At 35.2% G+C, this 27,934-nt stretch overlaps 1 protein-coding gene across 20 annotated transcripts in view; it reads left to right on the top strand.

The window, feature by feature from the left end:
* Window positions 1-27,934, top strand: part of Pard3 (par-3 family cell polarity regulator) — a 660,013-nt gene that overhangs the window by 243,200 nt on the left and 388,879 nt on the right. For all 20 annotated transcript variants that reach the window (XM_027928488.3, XM_027928495.3, XM_071599891.1 and 17 more), the window contains exon 3: window positions 20,369-20,549. In XM_027928488.3, the coding sequence (XP_027784289.2) occupies window positions 20,369-20,549 (181 nt within the window). The remainder of the gene's footprint in view (window positions 1-20,368; window positions 20,550-27,934) is intronic.

The following is a 27,934-nucleotide window of genomic DNA, read 5'->3' on the forward strand; positions in this document are numbered from 1 at the left end:
CTCAGAACTTTGTTACATTGTGGTTTGAATAGACATTTGTGATGAATCATAAGTAGCTTTGTGTCTTTTCATTGTTTGGTGGTTTCTTCTTTCTGGTCTTCTCTTTTTAATTTATCAGCTTAAATTTTAGGATGTTTTTGAGTTAATTCTAACATCTAACTCTTTGGTATGCTCTGATGAGAAAAGTGAGAGTCCTATCATTCATGTTATTCAAAAGTTGTGAAGTCTGAAGAACTTTGAAAAATGGAATGTATATTCCAGGAATTTCTCACTTTCTGGCAAAAGATTTACAAATGATTGTACCCCTCTCCTTCCTATGTACTAAAATACTTTATTTCTTTATTTTTCAGTTTCACAATTCTCTGATGTCAGCATCCATTATTTTTATAATTAGGAAAAAATATTTTACAACAGTTTCAGCATTTCCCATAGAGAGCCTGCTATTTACTTTTTAAATATTAGTTTACTCCACTTAAGATAATCTACTTCAGATTCATATATGTTCTACAGGAATGACCAGTAGGCAGAAGTATGGGGTCAGTTTCTGCAGTAAGGAGATTTGGGCTGGGTGATTGTTTGTTGTCTGAGACCATCATGTGCATTGTAGAATGTTTTGCAGTTTGCCTGAAATGTACCAATGAGATGCCAGTCCTCCTCCAATTCTGACAGCTAAATGTGTCTTGGTCATTGTTAATGTCCCCTTGGGGAAATACCTCCTCACTGAGAGCCACTGCCCTAGACTAAAAGCCTGTGCTTGTACAATCCTCCCTCCAATGAGTAGCCACACTACTTAAAACGTACATTGATACTTTCTATTTTATTTTGTTCCATTTTGTCTATCCAGTATCATTTTATTTAAATATTATCCTAAGAATATATTTCTGGGCAGGGTGGCCCCCATGGCACTTAGTATTTATTTAAAGTTGCTGTGGGGTAGAGATTACTGGTTTCAATATATCTGGATTTTCTTAAAGTGAGGCATGCCAGAATGGCAGAATATTACTTCTGTGCTTACCATAGATGCCACGGGTAGTGATGATTCTGAAACACAGCTGGGTTGAGGCCCAGAATTGCTTGGTGCCCTTTTCCCTGTGATCCGAGATGTAACACACAAGACACATTGTCACTGGTGTGGCAGAAACATGTGGCTGTCTCTGTTTAGGAGCTGGAGGTTATGCTGTCAGCATGAAGGGGTTTGGCCTTCTCGGGCTTCGGGATTTGTTCAGGAGTCAGGTTGAAGTTTTTTGTGAATTCTGAATGTATCTGTAGAGCGCTCATAGAGTGAGAGAATTTTGTTGTCCCTTAGGAATATAGATTGGATGTTGGTGCAGATGGTTTTGGAATCCTATATTGCAGATTAGGGAGATTTAAATTTTCATTTTTATAAAGGAAGCATTTATAGTGTTAGAAGCTTAAGTGCTGGAAGCCCTTGCTTTCTCTTTGCATTTGTGTTTCTTATATAAATACCATGTGTGAAATATCCATTATATCATAATTATGTACAGGATAAAGGGGTTTCCTTAGCCAGTAGATAAAAAATCCTCCACAGGCCTTATTAAATAATGTGTTGGAAAAATAAACATTAATTTTATTTTCTTAAAATCATGTCCACTTTTTACATTGGCATGGGATGTTTGGATTACTTAATTTTTTAATGGAATTTTTAATTTTAAAATTGTGTTTCAAAATTTTACAATTGACACTAGGGATTCAACCCAGGGGTGCTTAACCATAGCACCACATCTGCATCCCTTTTTAAAATATTTTATTTTGAGATAGTGTCTTGCTAAGTTGCTGAGGCTGGCTTTGAACTTGAAATCCTCCTGCTTCAACCTCCTGAGCTTTTGGGATTACAGATGTGCACCGCTAAGCCCAGCTAAAATCGTACTTATATTTTAATTTAAGGCTATGTGATCTTAGTTAGAAAAATTAGCTATAGAATTCTATATTTAAGCTTAATATTTCCAACTTAGGAATGGGTTTGTACTCTAGTGTGAGTTGGAGTTGGGCAACACATCATCATGAACTATATATATAGTATATACAATATGTAAATATATAATATTTCTGCCATACAGATACAATAAACACACATAAATTCAAGACCATATATCATAGTAAAATGAAATAAAGTAATAAGGAAGTAGTTAGTTTTAAATATTTGTCTTTGATTTTAATTCATTTAATTGTAAGTTTATATAATTTAACCTATAATAATTAGTCTATTAAAAACTAGTGTCAAAATTTCTGAAAATTTAACTCTGAGTTCATGCAAGCTAGACCTCACTAGCTGAAGTATACAATCAAGAGCACTGTAACACCTTACCTAAAATCACTATGGTCAGATGTCAGAGTCCAGAACTGTTCAGATTTCAGAAAGATAAAATGGAATATGTGTCATAAAATATAACACCTCTTGTGATGGACATCTGAGGCAGATCTCTTTAATCAAAACATTGATATTTCTACAGCAACACATGTGATCATTCACTGAGTAAGTACATATAAATAATCTATCATCAGTGCAGGCTTGGTTCTGCCTCCAAATGTTTATTTTATAAACTTATGGGGGGAAAAAAACCTGGTTTTTACAGATATTTGACTTTGGAATTGTTATCATCCTTTACCACTGTTTACAAATCAAGTTTATATTCTGTGTCTAGAGAATCTCTGTGTTTGCTTTTTCATTATGTAGAAGAATAGAAACTTAGCATGGCCCTCCTACCTGTAGCACAGGTAGGAGATCCCTGCAGGAAAGGTGCTCACCCCTGAATTTGTACAGGTTCTTCCTATTGGAAAGCTCCCACTCCTGGACTTTCTTCACCTTCAAGACTCATCCCGAGTTGCTTTCTTTCTGCCAAGGCTGGCTGGTACCCCTCCAGTGCTCTAATCCAGTTCATTCAGTTCTTCCTTTTTCACTACAACCTTTCTATAACTTCTGTGTTTGATGTATACTGCCAACCCCTGATGATACAGAGGCCATGAAATCACAGGTTGAGCTCCTGAGCTCACAGAAGAGAGTGGCATGAAGCTTAGCACTGCCTCTGAATAATAAATCCCAGCCGTAGAAATACATTTCTTAAAGTACTTGGCATATTGCCTTCTATGTCTTTAAAAGCTTCTTTCAGTTACTGTGATTGAGAGAGCTTCTGATAGGTTCTCACCAGTCATTACCCTCATCTTTATACTCCTCTCTTGTTTGTCATCTCTGAAGGACTTTAGCTGCTAGTGGCATCCAGAAAGGAAGCAAAATGTTAGGGGGTGGTGGGAGCAATTGAACCAGTTCTTCCCAAGGTGCACATCTCTATGCTAGGTGTTCTGATTTCTTTATTCTCTTGTGTGTGTGTGTTTTGTTTTTTTTAGGCTCCAAAGGGAATATTTCACAAATTCTCACTTAATGATTTTTTTGGGGGTTTTCATTGATATTTTGTTTTATAAAAGGAAACTAATTACCAAATATTTTAACCACATTACATAGAAGTCTAATTCAGCCTTAGGCATTTCTTGGTGAAAAGTATTATGTATAAAGGCTTCACCCTCTCATTGTGCAGGATTCTGTTTTGTGCATTTGTTACACTTAGAATGAGGTGTCACAGTTTGTGATGAGTTTTTCCCTTTCTCGTTTGCCACTTACCTAAGTGTTCTTCACTGTCTGACAGAATTGAATCAGGTCAGTTTTTAGGTGGTAGCAATTTATAAATAATGTTCTTTCTGCAAAAGGAAAGGCAGCCGCTTATTAATGGTTTGTTTACATGAGATTGTTTACGGGACAATTGATGTTAATTGTTCAATCAGACAATTTTTGTGTTTCTGTTTCCTTTATTTTTATGTTAGTATTTAAACACGTAAAAATTTAAAAATGTCTCAGCATTGACTTTTGTTTATATTTGTTATCATTCCTCTTTATTTGTGTGGAAGAGCAATTTTACTGTCTCAGTAGTTCTCAGCTTCTGGGTCATTATCTGCATTTTCTACGGTTTCAAAGATAGTATTATTTTTGAGAAGTGTGGCCCCTGATCCGGGCATGGACTGGGTTAGTTGACTTTGGTTCTGTGAACACCCTGTGTCTCATCCTTGGCTTTGGGAGGGGGCTCTTTGTTTCTGTTCTTCGACTACCTACCATGGTTAGTCACTTCTCATCATTGTCTTCCTTGTCTTTTGAATCTTTTTTTTTTTTTTTTTGCATTTTGCCTTATTTAGTTTATATATTATGTAACTCAACTCAGGATTGACTAGGTTTTGAAGTAAAAGGAGGAATGAAAAAGTAGTTCCTTTTGCTTTTAGTCCTGACTTAGACCCGTTTTCGCTCAGATTCTGTGTTAGTCAGCTTTCCATCATGAAAATATATATCTGTGACAATTGGCTAATAAAGACAAAAGGCTATTAGTTTTGGAGGTTGCAGTCCAGGGTTCTGTTGTTTTTGGGTCTGTGGCAAGGCAGTATATCATGGTGGTAGAGAGTGACAGTAAAATCTCTCAACCTCTTGGCCAGGACATGTGGGGATGGGAGCGTGGAGGAAACCAGGGTCCCACAAATCATTTCTAGGGCATATCCCCGATGACTTAAAGCTTCCCACAGAGCTCCTTTCCTTAATGGTTCCACTACCTCCCAAGAGTACCACCTGGGGACCCAGCCTGTTCACATGGCCTTTGGGGAACATTCATTGTTCAAACCACAACACAAGGGGTACCTTAGTCTCTGAGGACCTGCCTATAAGATGGCACCCAGAATATTAGACCTCTGCTCAGGTGAGGAACATTCCCAGGACACCCCCTCACCATAGTTCTCTCCCTCTCTACCATGATCCACCTCAACTTTGAAAGAGAAGCGCTCATCCAAAAAGAGGTGCCTTGTGACTTTCATGGCTATTTGATCATTTCTAGTGGATATAGGTGTTTTGGGAATCCCTAGTTAATCAGAGGAGTGACAGTGTATTTTGGGGAGATTATCTCCCTATCTCATTCCTTGTTCTTTTTAGGTCTTGCTTTGCATGGAAACTTGACTTTTTGGGGACACACTCATCCTTAACAATCATTCTGTTGACCTTGTTGTGGTTGTGTGCTGGACGTTGTTGACAGCGTTACATGGCGGTTACGTGCAGAACTTTTGGCAGAGGTGCACTAGGGTACTTCTGATCTTGGGGTGGTAGACCATGGTGAAATAACTTAAACTTTCAGGTTTTCAGTTTTCTTTGGTATAAAATGGGTAAGATAGTAGCCATCTTTATTTTGAGAATAAAATAATATATAAAAGGCCTAACCATAGCAGTGGTAAGAAGTGTTAGCTACTGCAATTAATAAGGTTATGATTGTTACCATTGCTACTATTGCTCTTCTTATTTTAATCACATTTAAAATATTCAGATATCTAATGTTGATGAGTCTCTTCTAAATGTTGTAGACGGATTGAATATTGCTTAATTATGAGATTTGCCTTTGGACATTTACTTAGTTTAAAATGAGAAGATGGAGCAGAAAATCTAGAAGAGACACTTCAGTGAGAAAATAGATTTATAGGTTATTTTGGAGAGATTTATGCTCTAATATGTAATATTGTGATGTTATAATGATATGATAAATAAGAAAAGTTTATTTATTTACTGAATGTTAGAAAATATAGTTTTTATTCTTAAGAGGTGGAATCTTAAATCTGCTGGCAGTCTATCTAGAATTCAATGCCTTTGTGCATTTATATCTTTTAAAAACTATCAATGTGGTCTATTCCAGCATTTTTCATAGTTCCTGGCACAAGGCATGAATAAAGGAATAAATGGAATAGGTAATGAATCATAGTCTTATAAACTTGTGCAAAATTTGGTAATCAGAAATGAGAACTGATACTAGAGGAAAGGTGGAATCACAGGAAAGGGGAGTTGCAAGAACATGAGCTGTCTGTTTTGCATTTGTCTATGGTTTCCTGAGAGTGGAGGTTTAGCTTCTTTCATAACTACTTTTGTTACAGAGAGTAATAAGAGCTGAATACTTAGAGTGTTGAAAAATAGGAGGACTATGTTATGTTTGGTTGTTATCATTCCTTGGACTATGGTGTATTCTACAATTCTCTTTTCCTGCAGCTTTGAAAAGAGCTTGATTTCCTGGGTCTCCGTTTTGAGAGTTGAGGTTAGGGAGTGATGTCCAGAGGATTTGTAGTACATTATTTGCTTATATTTACTTGCTTTCACCTTTCAAAGGGATTGCAAAGTAGATATGATAAATGATCTTAATCAAGTATTTATTTATTGGGGCTTCTGTGGGACAGGAATTTGCAGAGCAGGATACCAAGATTAATGAAATAAACTCTTTCACAAGAAAATCAAGAACTGTTTACAGAATTTTCATCTGTTAAGACAAGAACATTGTAAAGATGAATTTGTCTCCTCATTGTTACTTGAACAAATATCTGAATGTTTATTTTTTATACATTGTTGGACAAAATTTTTTATTTATGTTGCTTTTATATTCATCTGCTATGATTAAAATTATTTTAGCACTGGTGTGAAATAATCTGAAGTAGAGGAAGTGCTAAAATAATTATATATATGGAGACACACACACAAAATCTCTCATGAGAAAGTGCTAATGTGCCTTCTTGGGATATTTGATTATTTACTCATCACTGTACTCCATGATACTTTCCTTTTTCTAGTCTCTGTGAAATTATATTTCCTTGACTTATATTCTTCTGTTGGTTTTCAGATTTGTTTGATAGTGGAATTGAAGGAAGACAAGATAAACCTGAAATCTTAGTTTCATTCAAACTTTGGTCCTAATTTCTATACATGCTCCACTTCAGGTTAATTAAATCTGTAGTGTCAACCACACCTGACTACAGACACCAGGCAGTTATGTGTATTTGCCTTGAACTAAGTTGGAACCCCAGGGATTCTCATTTGAGTTGTCTGCCAGGGTGTGAATACTGAATCTGATAAGTTTATCTTAAACTGAGTGCATCATCTCTCCTTCCAAACTTATTTGTCCTTTTGGTTGTCCTCTGTCCAACCACCTAAGCCATATGTAGTGATATCTAAGATCTGTCCCCCTCCTTTATAGTGCCACCCATACACTACATACCAAATCCTTTTAATGAAGTCTGAATTCTGCATTTTCATAATTCTACATTTTATTTTCACTCCACTGACTTTTCATTACTCTAGACCCTCATGACTTCTTCATTATTGGACTAATGCGCTATGAGTGTTTACCCTTCTAGTTCTTTCTCTGTATCCTATGCAACCTGCAGAATAAGTGTGCATTAACTAGTGTGCATTCAAGGATGCCCCACAGTCTTCAAGATAAAATTCATATGGTTTACTTAATCCTCATTTCCTTTCATCTCCCTCTGTTGATAACCTCAACCTCTTGAAACTTTCTTTAATAAAAATAATGTTAAATAATAATAGCTATCATTTATTAAATACTTGAAAGAACTAGTTGGAAAAACTTGTTATCTTTAGATGAACAACATAGGCAGCATTTCTACAGAACTGACCCCAGAGAGTTGAAGAAACTGTCTAGGGTCACACAGCTGATGAGTCATCTCTCAGCCTTAGGGTGATTTTTTTGGGTAGAGTGTACTGGTTATCACAGGATGAAATGACTTCACTTCCTGTTCAGGTTACCTGTCTGGATATTTTGTGTGAGAAACTTTGAGTAGAGACTTTGGCTTTCCTCAGAATATATTTCCTTTAAAATTCAAAGTTTCCAAATTCTTGTGTTTAGCTACATCCATTAGATGGCACTGATATTTACCTTTCAAAAAATTTGCATTAAATTTCAGTATTTAAAATGTTCTTTGGATTGGGGGAAATGTTTAACTTTTGAGGGTTTCTTTCTTTTTTTCTTTTAAACCTGTCAAATGTGGCCGGGGAGGGGATTGATAACACAATTAGTATTTGTTCTATGTTCACTTTTAGAAACATTTCTAAACAGGTTATACTAATGAAGAGTTGATAAAGAGTTTTATTATTTATTTAGTTTTTGAATAAACCTGCCAGATGATTAAAATGAGCCTAATTTAATCAGTATTGTATTGCATGCTGAAGATAATTTAGGCTAATGTCAAGGATACTGCTGTTTCTCCTTTGTAGAAGGTATTGGAATAATGAGTATAGTAGAAAAGGAGCCAGAATATGTTTGAAGTTTTTTATCTGTGCCCCTGGTGGATATTTAAAAATCACACTCTTTTTGCATGCAAATTACACTGAAAGTCATTTTGTAATGTAACGTTGGGTTTATATTTTACAAAACAAATTGATTGAACTTTGATCTTTTGCTAATATTGGCTTGTGGTTGTCAGAATAAATGCTGACTTTATTAAGCATCATTTAAAACTGAACTGCCAGTCAGAACTTTAAGTGAACAAAACTAGTGGCTTTGATGCATCTTAATTTGAAAATAAATCACTGTTTAAGCAGCAACACTCAGCTCTACTTTTTTTCATCTTATGTTACTTTTTTCTCTTAACCCCCAGCACCCGCCCCCCACCAATGTCTTAACAGAGTCCTTTGAATTCTTTTTCTCTGTTAAATCAGTTAAACTCATTTTTCTGTTGATGCTTTTAGATGGAAACTAGTTACCAGTGGGGTTCTTGTTCAAATTGTGAAGTCAGCAGTTAAAGGGATTAATGACTCTCAAGTGAGTCCCCTATACACATGGCAGGTTGCCTTGGAAACAAACCTAGTTCTTTGGATTGGAAATATTATCTTGTCTTTAAATGCCAGAGATAATGATTTGCTTACCTCTGTTGCATCGTCTGTAGTACTAACATTGTGTTGAGTTGTTTTTTGTGGCTGTGTGCAAATTGCTTAGCAACTTTCTTGATTGATTGAAGCCATAGTCAAGTTTTCTTAATTTTAAACATAATTTGCAGCATTTAGAACTAAGGAAAGATCCTTCAAATTTCAAATTTCTATTTTAGGAAGGAAAGTTTTCTACTACTGATTGCCAAAAAATAAAGTATTATAGTTCACCAAATTTGACTGATAATAAACTTTAGAGATGCCTCTTTCTTTCTTTTTAAAAACATGTTCAACAGTGAAGTTAGTGATGGAAATATTAAGGACATTATGAAAGTGTCTAATTCCTCAGAGATGCTGTTATTTCGTGAATCTTTTAGGCTAATTTTACTTGTGTTCCTAAAGATACCTGATAAAAACTGTAGCACAGAGCTCCATGGTACAGGTTGGAATAAGAAGGTGGTTTTGCCTTAAATAGAAGTCCTACTTGCTTCCATTGAAACATTTACATCTTGCTGCTACCTGCGGTGGCCCAGGAGTCTCCTGACTCATGACTCTTGTGTTCTTGCAGGAAAAATTTTCAAGCAAGACAAAATGTAGTAGAAGTAGAGCAAATCTTATTGGAAGAGAAAGGAAAACACCCTCAAGGGAGAGCATAGGTCTTCTCAATACAGGAGACAGACATTGTACCATATTTGTTTCTTAGTTGTATTGAGGGTCTTAGGGAAGTTTCCAGAGAGTTCTGCCCAGGTACTAACTCTTTAACTCTTGACTGTCGGTAGGATTGTATCAGAATTTTAAGTCCTTACTTGGTAAGATTTTACCCACAGGTACACAACCAAAACCCATGAGAGGGATTTTATAGTGAGATTAAAATCTCATGGTACAGATTTAAAGGCAACTCTGTCATTTTGGCCTCTATCGACTGGTTCTAATTGAAAATTGGTTTTACAAAGTTTATAATTAGTGGGCTTTGCTTTTAGTTATCTTGCCTTCCATAGTCTTGAAATATTTGGTCTGCATCAAGGTCACAAAAGTCCCCTTACAGGGTAATTTGTGTACTTATTGACAGAGACAACAGGGAAGAGTCTTAAATTCCTTGACCTAGAAAGAATAGCCCTGTGTATAACAGGTTGTTAAGAAATGTTATATATCCTATTAACTTAAGCCAAAATGTGACCTTAGGTAAACTACTTTTTAAAAGAACTTGGAGAACCAGCATGCAGGCCCACTTTATAGAATTATCCCTTGAACTTCATTTCCCTACTGATCATGTCTGTCTGCTACCTACCATTGCTGGTTTCATAGGAGAAGTCTGAGGGTGACATGAGGGTGTCAAGACAAAGTATCACCATAAGGGATTCTGAGGAAGTTTCTCCATAGTCAGAGGAGATCTGTACTCTTAAAGGCTCTTGACTATGTCGCAGAAAAGAATTTAAGGATGTAGTAGGTTTTAACAAAGAGAAAAGAGCTTTATTGGAAAGCCAAAGGTAAAGGTGCGCATGTTCAAAGCAGAATGTGGACTCTCTTCAGGGCTTAAGATCAGATTTTTTTTTTTTTATTATAGTACACACTTAGTCAATTATGTGTTACCCAAAGGGGCTGGAATTCCCTTGGAATTGGAAAATACCGAACAAGATCATATTTCCCCATTAGGAGTCTAGTCTGACATGTAGGTTTCAGCTTATATCCATGTCTGTGGCAGTGGGGGGGGTATGGTCAGGTGATCTTGGGTTGATCAGGTGATCTGGCCAGAGGTTCACAGACCCATCAAATGTTAGCCCCTCTTCTTATGAGGTAAATGCTCTCTATTGAGGTTGTGTTCCTGCCTTGCTAGAGTTCAGAAAACTTACAGGAAACAGAAAGTTACAAAGTAATTTATGGGTATTTGAATACTCTTAAACATTTTTTGCTCTTACCCTTTTTGGCTCCTCTGTGTGACTCACAGGCTGACCACAAGCTGCACATTCCCTGTTCCAACATGGACATTTTTCCTTTTGGAGACTCAGTTTTCTCTCTACATTTCTAAAGTTTCATCTCAAAGGTTTCTAGGACAGTAAAACAGGCCATGACTTCAGATTTTCAGCTTTGCTTAAAATATAAAGAGACTAAAAAAGGCCTTCCTTACTAAGGAGTTCAAATTTAGTTTGGTGAACTCAACAGATGTTGGCAAAAATCATATAAGCAAGATATCAGGTTGTGTTCCTGCCTGGTGTTAACTGTAGGACTGTTTCTGGATTGAGTAATCCCACCAACAGCTTCTCATCCCTTGGGTCTGCTGGTCAGGGATGGGAGAGAATTTAGGATGTTGACAGGGGCCTGTGATAAAGCAGGCAGGTGACTCATTCAATTTAGGAACAAGGTGCAAGTATTACTTCACCTGTACTTGCTCCTTGAAGTTCAGGTAACATCATGATTGGTGCTGAAGATTTTGGTTGTGTGTTTGTGTGTGTGTTTTCCATACTGGGAATTGAATCCAGAGCCAAACACATGCTAGACAACTGCACTACCATTGCGGAGTATCTGTAGCATTGGTAATGTGTCTTGGTTGCAGTTTAGAGTAAGACTTTGAGAGGGCAGGTGGGGCGGCAGGCGTGTGTGTGTGTGCGCGCGCGCGCACATACACCTGTGGTTTTGGCTTGTCTCATTAAAACCTATTTCTTTTGTGATATTCGACTTTAATAGATTTTATTTTTCTTTTAACTAAAGGAGTTAGTCTTCAGGAATTCTCTTATCTACCATTTATTATTGCGGCTAATCCCCAATACACATAACACATATTAATTGTCAAGCAAAATTGTCTATAGGTTTTAAACACCATGTTGTTGGTGTCTAGTTCCAGGTGCTACTCGCTCTTAGATGGATATATGTTGGAAGATTTGTTGGGTGTCCAGAAGCAGAGGAGCAGCTGCCTCCAAAATCTGAAACCATGGAACTGAGGTGGAGGCAGGAAAGGGTGAGGTCTCATGATGCAGTTCAGGGAAAAGTTTCCTAACTCATTGCTACTCTACTGTATCTTAGCTAGTAGGAAAAGTGGGTATTTTAGTGTGATTTTGCTATTTTTTAGTTCTTTTCTATGTTCCATTTTTTTTAATCAGCTAAAATGTACTTAATTCTTAACATGCTGATGAAGCACAGAGTTAATCTTGCATGTGTAGCATTGAAGTTTTTCAATGGCAAGCTTGAGACTCTCCTTTTGTGAGTTAGATTTTATTGGCATAACTTGTATTCCTACTATTACAGAACATCATTGGCTCAAGTATATTCTTTTACTATTGTTTTGCTTACTCGTCCACTAAAACACTAATTCTCTTTAAATGAGTTTTTAATGAACCATGATAGCAAGTAAGGCTCAGAGAATGATTAAGGATTTAGCATTGTCTCTATGTCATTAAAGTAGGCTCAGTCATCAGAAAGCTTACAAATTGATTTTATAGTTCCATTTTTTCATGTCTATAAAATAATTAGTTATTACATCATTACATTTACTTTTGAGGTTCATGTGCTTATTTCCTATTCTTGTAGTCCCTGAGGGAAATATGCATGTGTTCCTGATAAAATTTACAATTATTGTCACCTTTTCCAATTTGGAATCTACCTTTCTATATATTATTAGTCAATTTCAGAATAATTTTTCTCTAACTTTCTATATTATCCTGCTTTTTATTATCACTTAAACAGTAGTGTAATCTAGTTTTAACCGCATGCATAGGTACAAATGGAGCAGTGGCCCTTGTAAGATGGGTTTACATTATATATGACAAGTGGGTCAGCTAGCTTATGGCTGTATTCATTTGCATATTTTCATTGTGGTTTGTGGTTGACATACTCAAGGCTATTAGTTGAACATAACTCTTAAATTGGGAATCTAATTAGTCTGAAGGCTCAGTGGGTGATAGTGTGAGTCACCCTGAGGGATAGCAGAATTAAATCTCAGCTCTGAAATGTATAAGCATCGGGGCTGGGAAGCATCATAGGTGAATATATTTCACTGTAATTTGAAGATGGAGAAGAATACCTTTTCAGGCATCTGTGATGAAGAAATACTACCTTCTTAAAGCATGCTCTTAGCTCTGTGGATGGTGACTTTTGATCATTTACAGTTAGTTTTGATGGTTGTCTCCTGAGTTTATCAGGAAGGAATGGAAACGTCTTGCCCTTTCCTACATGATGTTTATTGTTTAAAATGGCACAGTTAAAGATTTATTTATTTATTTAAATAAAATTTATTTATTTAATTACAATTATAATTGTAATTTTTATCAGGAAATAAATTTATTTATTTACAATTTCCTTCCTTGCATTGGATAACACAGTGTTAACCGATGTAAGCATTTTAATGCCTGCTGAGTTTTCCTTTAGGGCCACACGTTATCAAGCATGCTTTATGGGAGATGGCTATAAATGAAAAAAGTTTAAAACTAAAATATTGGTAAAGGGGAGCCCAAATATTGTTCTAATTTTTCATTTAAAAAAATCCCTCCATGCAAAGGAAGAAAATTTTAAAGTTACTGATATGTGTGATTCTAATTATAGTAATTCATAGATTATCCTGTGGGAAGGAAAAGCGACTTCTGGAATATTGATATTTCAGAATTATTCATTATGGAACAGTTTCACTTAATTTAAAATATATGTGTCTACATGATTTCTATTCTTATAACAACTTGTTGCAGTGTGCTATAGCTCTCCCATCCCTGTTGGATTTTCTTTGTGTTGTTATCTGTTGCATTCATTGCGAGATCTGCCCATGAAATCTGCCTGCCACTACCCAGAGGTGCACTTTCTGTTTTATGTTCCTTTTTGACTTTGTTATGGATAAAAAGAATTAGCTTTACAGGTTGAAGTTGCACATCTTCCTCAGATGAAGAGAAGGCTTTAGGGCTTCTTCAAGCTCCTTCTGAGTTTTAATATCGTTCCACATAATTTGGTCCTTCCATGGGGTGAATAATGTGATGTCTTTGTAAAGAACTATGTCTTTTACTTTATAGTCAAAGAGTTTTGTGTATTAATATTGAACATCTGACAAACAGTTTTGTGATCCATCATAATTAACTTTCCTCTGGATATGTTCAACCTGTACATGGAGAAAATGGTGGGAACACAGAAAGCATGCTCAGGAGGTATGGCAATAAAAAGGTGTCTGTGTGTGAGAACTCTGCCTCTAAAAGTCTTCAAGATAACCATTTGACCTAAATTGCTTGACATTTTCCTGTAGGAAGACAAAACTTGAACATTCTTTTGAGCTTTCTGATTAAGACTGAGTGACGATACCACCATTGTGGAATTGTTCACAATGATTCCAATTCAAATATATTAAGAAACATTTTAGGTGGTGGCATCAAAATTTTTGACATTGATTTGCAAGATGGGTTATTACCTTTGGTTAGTCAAGAATGAACAGAATCCTATTTGTAGACTTGCAGATGATCATACTTGGCAGCTTCCCAGTGCTATTCATGTAGTAGATAATCCATAGGAAGGTACATTGGTGTAAATAGGATGTTTGAAGTCGAGAGACTTGATTTCTAATCTGTACTTACTTAAACTCTGTTTAAATCAATCTTTCTGACTCTTAGTTCTTCTGTAAAGTGAAATTGAAGGCACTTAGGAGAGGGGCATGTGCAAAAGAATTCTGTTCCATGGTTATATGTTGCACAAAGCATTTTCTGGCACTTTATCTTTCACTTTTCCAATTTATTACTGTGATGCCTTAAAAAGGAAAACTTCTTATTGGTGACATTGTGTTCAGACAGTTGATATGCCTTATCTCTTTGTCATGGTAGGCATGGCCACTATTAATTTTCTTTCTTTCCTTTTTTTTTTTTTTTTTTTTGCTACATGGAATTATCACAAACAAATATCTTAAGACAATGTAAGTTTACTAACTCACTAGATGGCAAAAGTCTGACATGGGTCTCATTGGGGGAAAATCATATTAGCAGAGCCATGTACCTTTCTGGAGATTCTAGAGGAGAAACCTTCTATATTGTTTGCATGCCTTGGCTCCTGGGTCACTTCATTGATCTTGAAAGCCAGCAATGCAGCATCTCCCTGACTACCATCACATTTCTCCTTGGCCACAGCCAGGGAAGGTTCACCAATTTCACACTTATATGATTAGATGGGGTTCACCAAGTTATCCAGGATAAACTGTCTCTCCATTTTAAGGTCCTTAATCTGAATCCCATCCATAATGCCCATTTCAATATGGAAGGTAACATTAATTGATTCTAGCAATTTGGACATGGCTACCTTTGGTGGAAGGCCATTGTTCTGTCTTAGGACAACTGCCACCCTTTTTCCAGATAAGGAAAGGCTTAGAGATATTACAGAGACCAGTGGATTCACAAACAGCCATTTAAGAAACAAGGTCAGAGCTGGTAAAAACACAGCTGACTCCAAATTCTCTACTTTTATCCACTTTGATACATCCAATTGTGGGCTTTCAGGTTATAATTTTATACATTATCGGGGCCACATTATAGCCAAATTGTTTGTAAGCATTTATGTGTGATGCTTATATAATAGGTCAAGTTTTCTGTTGGAAAGTTTTGATGTTTCAGAGAGTTAAAATGACTTGTCCTGAAGTAAGGAGGATATGTGTGTCAATGATCAGAGGTTTTTTTTTGTTTAATGTTGAAGTTATTACTGGTATTATCCAAATTCAGCTTGTCTTTTTCTCATGGAGACTTAATGGATGAATAGAAGAAAAGGGAGACTTAAGTAATAACTATTGAAAATTTAAAAATGAACTTTCAAAAATGATCTATTTCATGGACAGCAGTGAAGATTCCATCTGTTAAAAGTGGAGTTGGGTTGTGTTTCAGAAATTTAAAAGACATTTCCTTTACTTTTTGAAGGACATGATAGAGACTTTTAATATGTGATGTTTTTGTGAAGGTCCCATTTTCTTTTGCTGCATTACTATATGTATTCTTGTAGAGTAGATTTTCTAAAATTATACATCCTTCCTAATTTAACACAAAATTACTTCATATCTGCACCTGGCACTTAAATTTTGGTTTAAAAGAAAACTGTAAAATTGTCTGTTATTGGCATATTGCAAATCACCAACTGTGATTCTGCCACTGAAATTCAAGCAGCATTTGTTCATGACACAGTCCAGATTTCATAATCCTTGTGTTTTCTAAAAATGCTGGAGATAATTATTGAAATTAATATACATGTATAAGCTCTTCCATCATGTTTGGCATTTACAGACTTGTTCTTTGTAATTTTCCTTTTCCATTTTCAGTTCGCAAAAAGGACTTGATTCTTGAGAGAAGATATCATTGTGGAAAGTTAATAACAAACTTGAATTTCATTTGCTTCCTATTATGCACCAAAATGTCAAAACTTAATATCTTCAAAATGCATATTAAGCCAAACACCTTGTGAAGAGTATAATAATATTAAAATCATGCATAGAAATCGTAAAACCTGTTGAAGAGTCTGAAGTAGATATTGTTAGCTTATCTGGATTGCAAAGGTACTTGGTTTAAAGTTGAGTGTTCCTAGAAAAATAGACAATCTAGTGGAGGGTCAACAAATTGTATTCTGCAATCTTTTTTATTTTTATTTTTTTTATTTGTCAATGGACCTTTATTTTATTTATTTATTTATATGGTGCTGAGTATTGAACCCAGTGCCTCACACATGCTAGACAAACACTGTACCACTGAGCCACAACCCCAGCACCTTGTGTCCTACAGTCTTGGTTTGCTGTCCAACTTGATGAATAAAATTTTATTTAAACATATCCACACTCATTTGTTTGTTGTTTCTGACTGCTTTCATGCTATCATGGAAAACTAGAATAGTTCTGACAGAGATGATAGGGGCCACATGTCTGAAAGTATTTGCTCTCTGATATATTTCAGGAAGAAATTGCTGATCCCAGATCTAGTGGAAAGTCTGTGCTTCTACTACAGAAAGACAACTGCCAGTCAATGTCACATTGATTTTATTAGTGTATAAGGAAACTGGTATATGCATACAAACATCTTTCCATTTTTTAAAAAGAACTTATGGATTTCTTTTCCCACTTATGTTGCTCATTATAGGGTTGAGTAGCCAAGTAGTCATTCTGCTGTGCTTTTTCCTTACCACTTAACCTCCTGCTGAATTGTTTAATCAGCTAATTATATATTGTACTGCAGAAGGGTTCTGAACTTCCTATTTGTCTACGTGTCTCTATGACGTTATAATGGCTTTCTTTGTTTCATGAATTGATTAATAATATGTAAGCATTCATGGAAATAGGATTTGTTCAAAGTGACAAAACTATGTAATGAGGTTTGTAATTATGATTACTGTTCATATTTTATAAATTTACTATGCTTTAGAGAGAAAAGTAGTCAGGGCTATTGGCATTAAAAAAAAAAAAAAAGCTTGAATTCAAGACAGAAACGGGTTGTTCATTTTGGCTGTCACCGGTTAACTTTTCTTTGGAATGTTAAGCTTCTCCATTACTAGAACCAGGATTTTGTAGTTCAATGACCAATGTGATGGTTGTTGTTGATCCTTTTAAGAAATTCATTATTCTTTTGAGAACTGTATTTGTCATAAGATGAAAAAGAATGTATTTTATTTTCATAATTTTTTTGGCCACCAAAATTTTTATTTTAAGATCAACGTACAGAGTTACATTTAAAATTTTTATTTTGAAATCATTTTAAATTTCAGAAAAGTAGGAAACATAGTTACAGAGTATTTCCATACAAGTTGCTTCATTTACCTCTAAAATTTTCATCTTATATAATAATCAAAACAGCAAAATAACATTGCATCAATACTGTCACCTCACCTGTGGAGTTAATTTAAATAATTTTGCCATTTTTTAAAATTGACATCCTTTTTCTACTCCTGGATCCAGTCAAGGATAGGATCATATTGCATGTAGTTCTCATTTTTCCTGTCTCCAAATTAAATAATTTTATCATTCTTTGATTGTTATGACTTTTACAGTCTGAAGGCATTTTATTTATTTTGTGGAATGTCCTTTAACTTAGTTTTGTCTAATGTTTCATGATTAAATTGAAGGTAAACATTTTTGGCAGAAATAGGAACTTCAGAAGTCATTATCCTTCCTAGTGCATTTTATCCAATGGAACGTGATACTGACTTCTCTTATATCTTAAAGTGCTGTTGCCAAGTTTCTCCACTGAAAAGATTTCCCCTTTTTATTTAACATATATCTGATGGGGAGACATTCTGAGATATGCAAATATCTTATTTCTCATCATTTTCTTACCCATTAACTTTAGCATCCATTTGTAGATCTTACGTAAAACAATTATTGCTATGGAAATTGCCTAATGATGATTTCTCTTTCCATTATTCCATTATTTTTAGTATTTGGAATATTACATAGAGATCATGTGTTTATTCTCTACCATTTGTTTCGTAAGTCTTTATGGAATCATGCATGTTTATTTTACTTCTTTGGATTGTTAATCAGTGTGAACATAGGTATTTATAATAAGTTGTGTCAGCTTTGGTCACCTTTATGTTGTCACCTCTTTCCTTTTTTGTGCCTCCATCACTTTGAATACTTCTTTACTCTCAATATCACAGGGTGTTCCAGCTCATCATGTATTATCCTTGCCCTCAGTCATAAAATCAGCCATTTTTCCAAGAAGCCCTGGTTAATTTATTGGAGAATGATATTAGAATCAAAGATCTGGGTATTAAATATATTTGTTGGTACTGTGAAGTCATTGCTTTCAGGACCTTTGAGTGAACAGTCAGGAAATATGAATTTGCATACTCAAACATGCATTCAATATTTGCTTATACTTACTTATCTGTGCATGACTCTACCTAACTATAGTCCTGCATCTCGTTATGACATCTCAGTCAACTTAGGAGTACATAGATGATGGTGGTTCCATTAGATGACAGTGGAGCTGAAAATTTCTAATTGCCTGGTGATGTTGTAGCACAAGACATTATTCACATGCTTGTGATGATGCTTATGTAAACACTCCTCCTGTGCTGCCTGTTGTGTAAAAGTATACATACAATTATGTATAGCATGTGATACTTCATAGTCAGCAACTTATAAGTTTGGACATGTATGATTTTTATCTTTATTTTAGAGTATACTCCTTATTAAAAATAAAGTTTCTTGTAAAACAGTATGCCCTGTAGCATCAGCCTTTACTTCTAGGGTTTACCATCTCTCTTGATAGCATCAGAAGCCGTTTGGATAGATTGGTCTGTACTATGCTAGGCCTTGTGTATGTACATTCCAGGATGTTTACACAATGACAGTCATCCAGTGATGCATTTCTTGGAATGTGCCTTCTTGTAAGTGACAAATGACTGCACCTATTTGTAAAAACCATGAGTTTGAGCTAAATATTGTAGTGCACACCTATAATTCCAGCTACTCAGAAGACTGAAGCATGAGGATTACAAATTTGAGGCCCCTCTGGGTAACTTAATCAAACAATATCTCAAAATTAAAAAAAAAAAAAAAAAAGGACTGGAGTTGTAGCTCAGTAGCCTAACCTAGCATGCACAAAGTTTTGGGTTCAATCCTCATACCACCAGGAAAAAGAAAAAAAACACTCCCTGCACCCAACCACCACCACCTCCATGGGCCTCTGATTCCAAATAATACCACAGAGTTAACTTTTGCTTATTTGTAACTTTGGTTTCTGATCATCAAAATGTTGGCTTTTCTTTCCCAAAATATTTTCATTCATTTGTGGTAGGTGTGTTTGTGTACAGTAGCAAAATCTCTAAATCATACCCTTGTCAGAAGCAAATTTGCTAGCAAGAATATAGTATTTGTGTGACAGTTCTTTCTGTCTTAGCTTTATATTAAACAATGGAAATAGTTTTCCTACATTTAGCTAGTTGTTCTTTTCTTTCCCGTCCCACTTAATGTATGTTCATTTGTACATAGTTGGTTTCATTTGTTTGTGAGAAATTTTCAGTTCTCCCTGTTCTCCTCACCTCACATTGGCATCCTGGTTTGTCTAAAATTTTTACTTCTGTTGTAAGTAATTGAATCATTTTCATGGTTCTGAGCTTCAGTGGTCTACAGAAAAAAGACTCAGAAAAATAAAAATATCACTTCCTCATTGTGCCATTGCCTATTCCCATTTTTCCGTTCTTTCTACCACATCCCTATTTACTGCTTGTAGGTAACTCATTTTATTAATTTCTCTTTTAGCCTACATTTTTTAGCATAGAAATGAGCAGTCATGCATAGTTTTTAAGTTCCCTTCTTGCTGTGTATACACATTTATACACACACACTCTCATATACACATATATTTTTCCTTTCCACATAACAGTGTAAGCTATGTTAAAACAAACAAACAAACAAAAAAACTACTAAATCCATCCTTGAGTTAGGATTCTCTGATACCAATCTGTTTTCATATATTTGATCCATAGAAATTTAAATATGAAATATACAAATTAGAATTGTAGAAGTAAAGCCGTAAGCTTAAGGAAAACACTATTTCTGAGGGGTTTTGCTTTCTAAAACATAACTTCCCCGGGTGCATTAATGTCAGTATTTTTCCACTGTGAATTTATGTTAAAATAAGATAACATTTTGGCAGTAATTTAAATGCCTTTATTTATACATGCAAATTTGCCTTTCTTTTCTAGCTGGTAGCTGTGTTTGATGAACAAGATCCGCATCATGGAGGTGATGGCACCAGTGCCAGTTCCACAGGTACCCAGAGTCCAGAGGTGTTTGGTAGTGAGCTTGGTACCAACAGTGTTTCAGCCTTTCAGCCTTATCAAGCAACAAGTGAAATTGAGGTCACACCTTCAGTCCTCCGAGCAAGTAAGTGAAAGCTCTTTGTTCTCTCTACACATTTCATCTTAATTTACAGGGATGCCAACTTTTGTTATCCATCCATGCTCCTGTGAATGGAATTCATTATCTGTTTTTATCAAAAGTTGATTAAGTTTAGAACCTGGGCCAATGTCTTTTGCAAGATCAGCAAGCAACTCTTTATATTTTAATAGACTGGGATTACTTTACGTTAGACTAGTAAACTTTTAATTGCTCACAAAAGCTAAATAAGGATAATGGAGGAAGTAAAATTACCTGGATTTTTCTTTCTATATATATGTCATCTGAATTAGCTAGTATGGATAGAAGTCATTGAAGGGCTTCTCACTGAAATAAAACATAGCACCATTGATTCACAATCAGCTTGGTTACAACTCTTACTTGTGATACTTGAACTTTACGTGATGAACTAGGGAAGAAGAGACCAAAGTTATCTTTAGAAGACTGGAACTTAGAATTTCCAGGATGCTACAATTGGAGCACACCTCAAGGAAAGGAAGGTTAGGAACAGAGAGAACTTGTGCTATGAATCCTGTGACCTAGAGTATTCCATTTCCAGACATTTGTTTGGAAAATTCTGTTAACCATTTCTAGAAGGTATACTCAGGAGAGTGAGAGCCTTTTTCTAGAAATAGTATTTCATGTTTCTAATTGTAAAATCTTATAGTTGAGGAGTTATAAAGTATAGGAAGGCCCATTTCAAGACATTTATAATTTTGAAGCTCATTTATCTTTTAGGTACTTCTGTGTGTAAACACTTCAGTTTTTTAAGTGGAACATTTTGGTCTTGCATGTGTTTACTGATAGTCTTCAGTGGATCTTTGTCTAGGTGGAATATATGTATATATATGGATTTATATACATATACATACATACACACTATGTTGCTTGCATAGAGAATATAAGTAAATAATACTTAGGATACTTGATTTAATCTCCTGAATTTCAACCTTATTCTCACTTTTTGCATTGGTTTCAGGTTATAGCATTTTAGCAATTACTTCTAGATGTTTGTAAACTACTTTTGCTTCCATTGTTCCTTGAGGGTATTCATGAGGATTTGAAGTGTAGCTCAGTAGAGTGTGTGCCTAACATGGAACTGGGCTCTGGGGTTCAATACTTAGGACTGAAAAAAAAAAAAGTGTATATTGGGACTATAGGAGTATCAACTTAGAGTTAACAAATCTGATAGTCCATCAGAAATTACAGTAAAAATATGCTGTGAATACCATAAAGAGATGTAGGGATCCAGAAGGTATATTGTAAGATGATGAATCTAATCGATGCACTATAGGGTTCTGTCTGGATGCAGATTCATTCACTTCCTACAATTGCTTCATATTTTCTGTACCAGATGAGACCCCAGCACAATTAGTGCTTGTAAGGGATCTTGAAGTATAACAGCTGTTGTTAGTTAAGTTGGTTTACTTAAATTTTCTTTCCTTCCCTTCCCAAGTTCCTTCCCATTCTTCTCTTCTCCCTCCTCCTCCCCCTTCCCATGCTCCTCCTTCCCCTTCTCCCACCCTCCCCCTCTTCCCCCTCCTCCTCCTCCTCCTCCCCCTCCCCCTGCTCCTCCTCCTTCTCCCTGTCCTCCTCCCCCTCCTCCTTCTCCCCCTCCTTCATTGCCTAGGCTGGTCTCAAACTCAGGGGTTCAAGGTATCCTCCTTCCTCATCCTCCCAAGTAGTTGGGATTATAGGGATATAACACCACACCCATCTTGAATATTTTTTTATATGCAGATGATTTTATTTTGTTTGTGCACATGATTAAGCGAGTATGTTTTAAACTAATTTTGTGGCAATGACATTTGATTACTCTAAGGATATAAACTTAAAAAGAAATCATGTTGGATTTACTTCAGGCATTGTTATAGGCAAGGAAGGTGTCATGCATGGTATCCAAGTTGATGTGAGGTGGTTCCCAGCTCTTCAAGTTTTTTTCAATTTAGAAACTAGCTCAGTAAGCCCATAATTAAGTGGCTATCTGCTTGGAATTAACTTTTGTATAAAAAGTAGATTTTCTAAATGTGATTAAAAGTATATTTTTTTTCATTAAATAATACTACCAGTATTGAGGTACCTAAATTTTGGAAAACGGTGTCTTAATTTGAGCAATTATACCTTAATATATATAATTAAATATAGGACTTTTGTTGGGTTATTTTTGTAGTTTTGTATGTATGTGTTTTCTAAAGCAACATGCACCTTTTATTTAGCTGCACTGTAAAGAAAATGTTGGCAGAATGGTAAATTTATGTTCATGTTAAAAATGTGAATGGTGTACTTTCTATCAACTTTTATCTTTTGTCTTCTCTGGACTCACCAAAATTTCTCACATAAAAACACCTGCATTTGGCTGGCCCTGTGTGTTAAAATTTAAACACTATTTTTGACTGAAATATCTCTTTTATCTTGTTTTTATTGGGAAAAAGAAGTTATATTTCAAACATATGTGTTGTTTTCCAGCCATCAGTGGGAGAATATGCAGATCTCATTTTCTGGCTCTGATGTGTTTTTTTTTTTTTTTTTAATGCTGAAGTTGTTTAGGTTTTGCTGTTGTTAGGCCTTGGCTGGCACTGGGTATGTATATGTTAAGCATGTACCATGTACAAGACTCATGACTATGTAAAAGTTACCCGTGACACATGTCATCTGTTTATTAAGATGATTTCTCATACCATATATTCAGATTCAAACAGGAAGCATGCTTTTGTCTGTGCTTGCCAGGCACTGTGTTATGTTGAAAGTGGCCAGAGTTGAGTTAATGAAGCTTAGTGCTTTCCATCAAGGAAATATGTAGGCTTTCTTATTTATGGATTTGAAAATAAAGAAGCCAACAATAGTAAAAATCTGTTTGATTGAGGAAAAATCAACTGTAACTTGGGGGCATGATTAATAAAGGCTTTTTTTTTTTTTGCCACGAAGAATGAGTGATAACTATTCTGTATCATCCAGTGAGCGAATTCAGTCATCCCTTTGTTTCACAAAGAATCACTGGATGCTGCAGAGGGTATGTAGAGTATAATTCTTCCTCCATAAAATAGTGAATATTAAGTTTGGGTTTAATAAACATGATTATTATCTCTGTTTTCTTTGAAGTTGCTATTAATTTGGAATTGAGTTTTTTTTTTTTTTTAAACAAGAATTCTGGTTCAGTTAAATCAGTGGTTCTCAACTGGCAGCAGCTTTTGAAACTCCAAGGAATATTGGACAGTATTCAGAGAGATTTTTTCGTCTTCACAGTTGGTTGAGGAGGGGATGCTACTGACAGCTAGTAGAGGACCAGAGTGCGCTAAACATCCTACAAACACAGAACAGTCATCATGCAAAAAACCGCCCAACCCAAATGTCAGTATAGCTGCAGCTTAGAAACCTTGAATTAAATGAATCATCTTAATAACCGAAATTGCAGTTACCTGAAATTTTATTGAAAACCTATTGAATCCAGTATATTGAACACTACTCTGTAAAGTGCTCTATTAGTGTAGGACAATGATGTGATTTTTAGCCAATGCCAGTACTTCTGTTAGTGAATAACTAATGGAAAATTTTTAAAAAATAGCCTATGGTAGTGTCATACAGAAATATTAGTACATATGTGATTATCATAACAAAAATATAAATTTCCTAAGTGCAAAAAAAATTGTATTTTAGCAAATGAGAGAGTAAATAAAACAAGCCACATAGAAAAGACTGTTGATATAAAAACTATATTATGGCCAGGAACAGTTGTGCACCCTGAAAGTCAAACTACTCTGGAGGCTAATGCAGGAGGATCCTGAGTTCAAGAGGAGCTTGTGCAGCTATTCAAGATCTGTCTCACCATAAAAATCAAAAGGGGCTGGAGATGTAAATCAGTGGTTAAGCACCCCTGGGTTTAATCCCTAAGGGTACTTAGGATACAGTAGAGTTGAGTAATAAATGCATACCTTTGGGCAAAGGAGAGAATAGGATGGAAGAGATGAAATGCAGGCTAGACTTACACTACCTTGTTTTATACTTCTGATTTTGAAACCACAGTATATCTTAAACAGTTATAAATTGATCACATTAAGTTTTAAAACAAGTCAATGATTAATATTAGTGATTATTCATAATAATATTATATAAGGAATGATTCTTAAAATGAGAATCAAATGTGAAACATCCCAACATAAATATGTATCCAGTTGGTGACCCAAGCATACCAGGAGTAACTATTTTTAATCACTTCATAATACAGTAATTTGTATAACTAAAGAAAGATGTATATGAAGGGGTGGTGGTGAAGAACTTCTGAACAAACAGGAACCCTAAAACTGGTTGTTGTTGATTATGTAGGCATTATTAATTTGATTGATAGATGGATATTATGGGATAAAATAAATAAGGGTTTTAGTATAAATTGAGTATTCCTTATCTGAAATGCTTGAGATCACAAGTGTTTTGCATGTTGGATTTTTTTTTTTTTTTTGTATTTTGGAATATTTGCATGTACATATCTTTATGATGTGACCCAATTCCAAACATGAATTTTTTTTTATGTTGCATATACACCTTTTGTACATAGCCTGAAGGAAATTTTATACAATATTTTTAGTGCACCTTTTTAAAATTTATTCTAATTATATATGACAGAATGCAATTCAATTCATATTACACAAATAGAGCACATGTCTCTGGTTGAACACAATATAGAGTCACACCCTTTGTTTTTTCATATATGTACTTAGGGTAATGATGTCTGTCTCATTCCACCATCTTTCTTACTCCTATCCTTAACCTTCCCCTCCCTCCCCTTTGCCCTATCCCATACTCCCCATACTCCCAACCCCTATCGCCATCCTTATATTCTACATTTGATTTTTGGGGATTGGTTTACTTCACTTAGCATTATATTCTCCAACTCCATCCACTTACCTGTAAATGCCATGATTTTATTCTCTTTTAATGGCGAGCAGTATTCCATTGTGTATATATAGAACATTTTCTTTATCCATTCATCTACTAAGGTTGGATCCACAATTTAGCAATTGTGAATTGAGTACACCTTTATTTTGACTGGGGCCCATCACATGAGGTCAAGTATGAAATTGTACCCTTCTGGCATCATGTTGGCGTTGAAAAAATTTCAAATTTTGGAGCATTTTGGATTTTCAGGTTAGGGATTCTTAACTTGTATTCTAATTCTGTCATTTTTGATAATAATGTGGACACAGGATCCTTAGTATATAAGAAAAAAAGTATAGATGAAAGAGGAGAATGAACAAAAATCCAGTAGTCCTCAGTTTCCATAGAGCATATTGTAATGAATTCATGCTATGTTTTATTTCTAAAAACAAGGAAGGTGGAAGGAAGGACCATTTTGGCATGTGTTCACTAAAACATTCTAGAATTGAAGATCAGCCCAGTACCTAAGCCTTTTTCATTTTCTTTCAGAGCTCTGGAAATAGCATTTGCCATTTGCAGAGATCAGAGCTCTTTGGAGAAATGGCTGAATTTAGTTCTGGACAGAAAACATGTAAGATGATATGAGATAATCCCATCATATCAGAAAATAAGGAAGATATGGAATATTACTGGGGTTGTCTCAGAGGACCTAGGAGCCTACTTTAAGTGTCTGCTGGCCAAAGATGGGACAATTAGAACACCAGTAAGGATAGTAATAGAAACAAATTCACCCGTTTATAATGTTGATAAATATGCAACCAAGCCAGGTAAAGCGTGCTAGTGAATCAAATTTTTAAGAAAACAGATAAAAGAATCAGTTATCTATTCTGCATTTCCAATGTGAATGATATCACTGAATAACCATATAGTATCTAAGAAGGAATTTATTTTTATATGAGTGTTCCAGGTAATAAATGAAGAAGTAATGATAAAATTTAAATATTACTCTTTTGCAACTGCTTCATGAAATCATGATTCTAGGTATTGATTGTTGATGGGGTTTGAATGTGCGTTTCCAATATTAGAAACTTATCACCAATGCAACAGTGTTAGCATGTGGGATCTAATGGGAAGTCTTTAAATTATAAGGAATCTGAACTCATGAATGGTTTATTGTCAGTATAGAAAGGACTCAGAGGTAAGATCTGTCTTTTTCACTCTGCCAAGTGAAGATATGACCTCTGTCTTCTCTTGCTCTTCTGCCTTCTATCGTGTGAGGATATGGTAAGAAGACCCACATCAGAAGTTGTCATCTAGATCTTGGAATTCCCAGCCTCTAGACCCAAGAGGAAAATTTCTGTCCTTTATAAACTAACAAGTCTCAGGTATTGCTGTGGTAGCACAAAGTGGACTAAGACCCATCAATCGCTGCTACAATTAAAACAAAACAAAACAAAACCACCTAGATGGAAAGACAACCAAGCCTTGCATGCCTCCTGATGGAAGAACACAATGCCTCCTATGTAGTAGTCCTGACAAAGAAATTAATCATGAATCTGATCAAACAGCCAGACACAACTGCCAATTTACAGGAAATACAGAATCCTGAAAACATGTTAACACCACGGGGATGTAGCCAGCCACGTCCAGACTGTGGGAAACCATTTGAGACAAATGACCCAGGTTCTTGAATAAATCAGCGGTGAAGGGGAGAGGACATAGAGAGGGAACTTATAAATTTATAGGGACCTTAAAGAGACATCACATATAATCATAATGTGTGTGTCTTATTTAAATTCTGATTAAAATGAAACAAAAAAAAATTGGCACTTATGTGCTAATTAGTTGAATGCTAATTTGGCATTTGTTATTAAGGATTTATTATTTCTTTGAGTATAATAATGTTGATGGAATTATATTTTTAAAGAACTATCAGTAAATATATTGAGCTCTTTATGGTTGAAACAATGTATCTGGAATTTTCTTCATAACAGCCTACGTATGGAATGAGTGGGTTTCATTGAATTAGTATACTCTTCTGTCTACTTTTGAATGTGTTTAAAATCATCTTTATATAGATATTTTTTAAGGATGCACACTTATATACGGCACTTCTTTAATATTTTGAAAGTTTAGTTATTACTTTTACTCTTCAAAGTTTTTTTCTCCCTTTTTCTATAATCCCAAACTTTAACCCAGTATATCCTCAGGCTTGAATATCTTTTATTGATGATCTGTTCATATTCCTTTGAAAAAATAATTAAAATTTAGCTCAAATTTTATATAAAATTAAATGTGATATGTGAGCATAATTATTAGTATATGATCAAATATCAGCATACGAATATGCAATAAGTTTTGCTTTTTAAATGTGTAAATAAATGAAGACCTTCCAAATGAGGCCATGTAAAGGCTTTGTACTGAGAGCTTGCTAAAGTAAGGAAGCCAGATCCCAGGGATGGGGAAAAAAGCACAGGGTTCCACGACTGGAAACTGTTGGTGTG

The sequence above is a fragment of the Marmota flaviventris genome, chromosome 12 (assembly GCF_047511675.1).
Source record: "Marmota flaviventris isolate mMarFla1 chromosome 12, mMarFla1.hap1, whole genome shotgun sequence".
Classification (NCBI taxonomy): domain Eukaryota; kingdom Metazoa; phylum Chordata; class Mammalia; order Rodentia; family Sciuridae; genus Marmota; species Marmota flaviventris.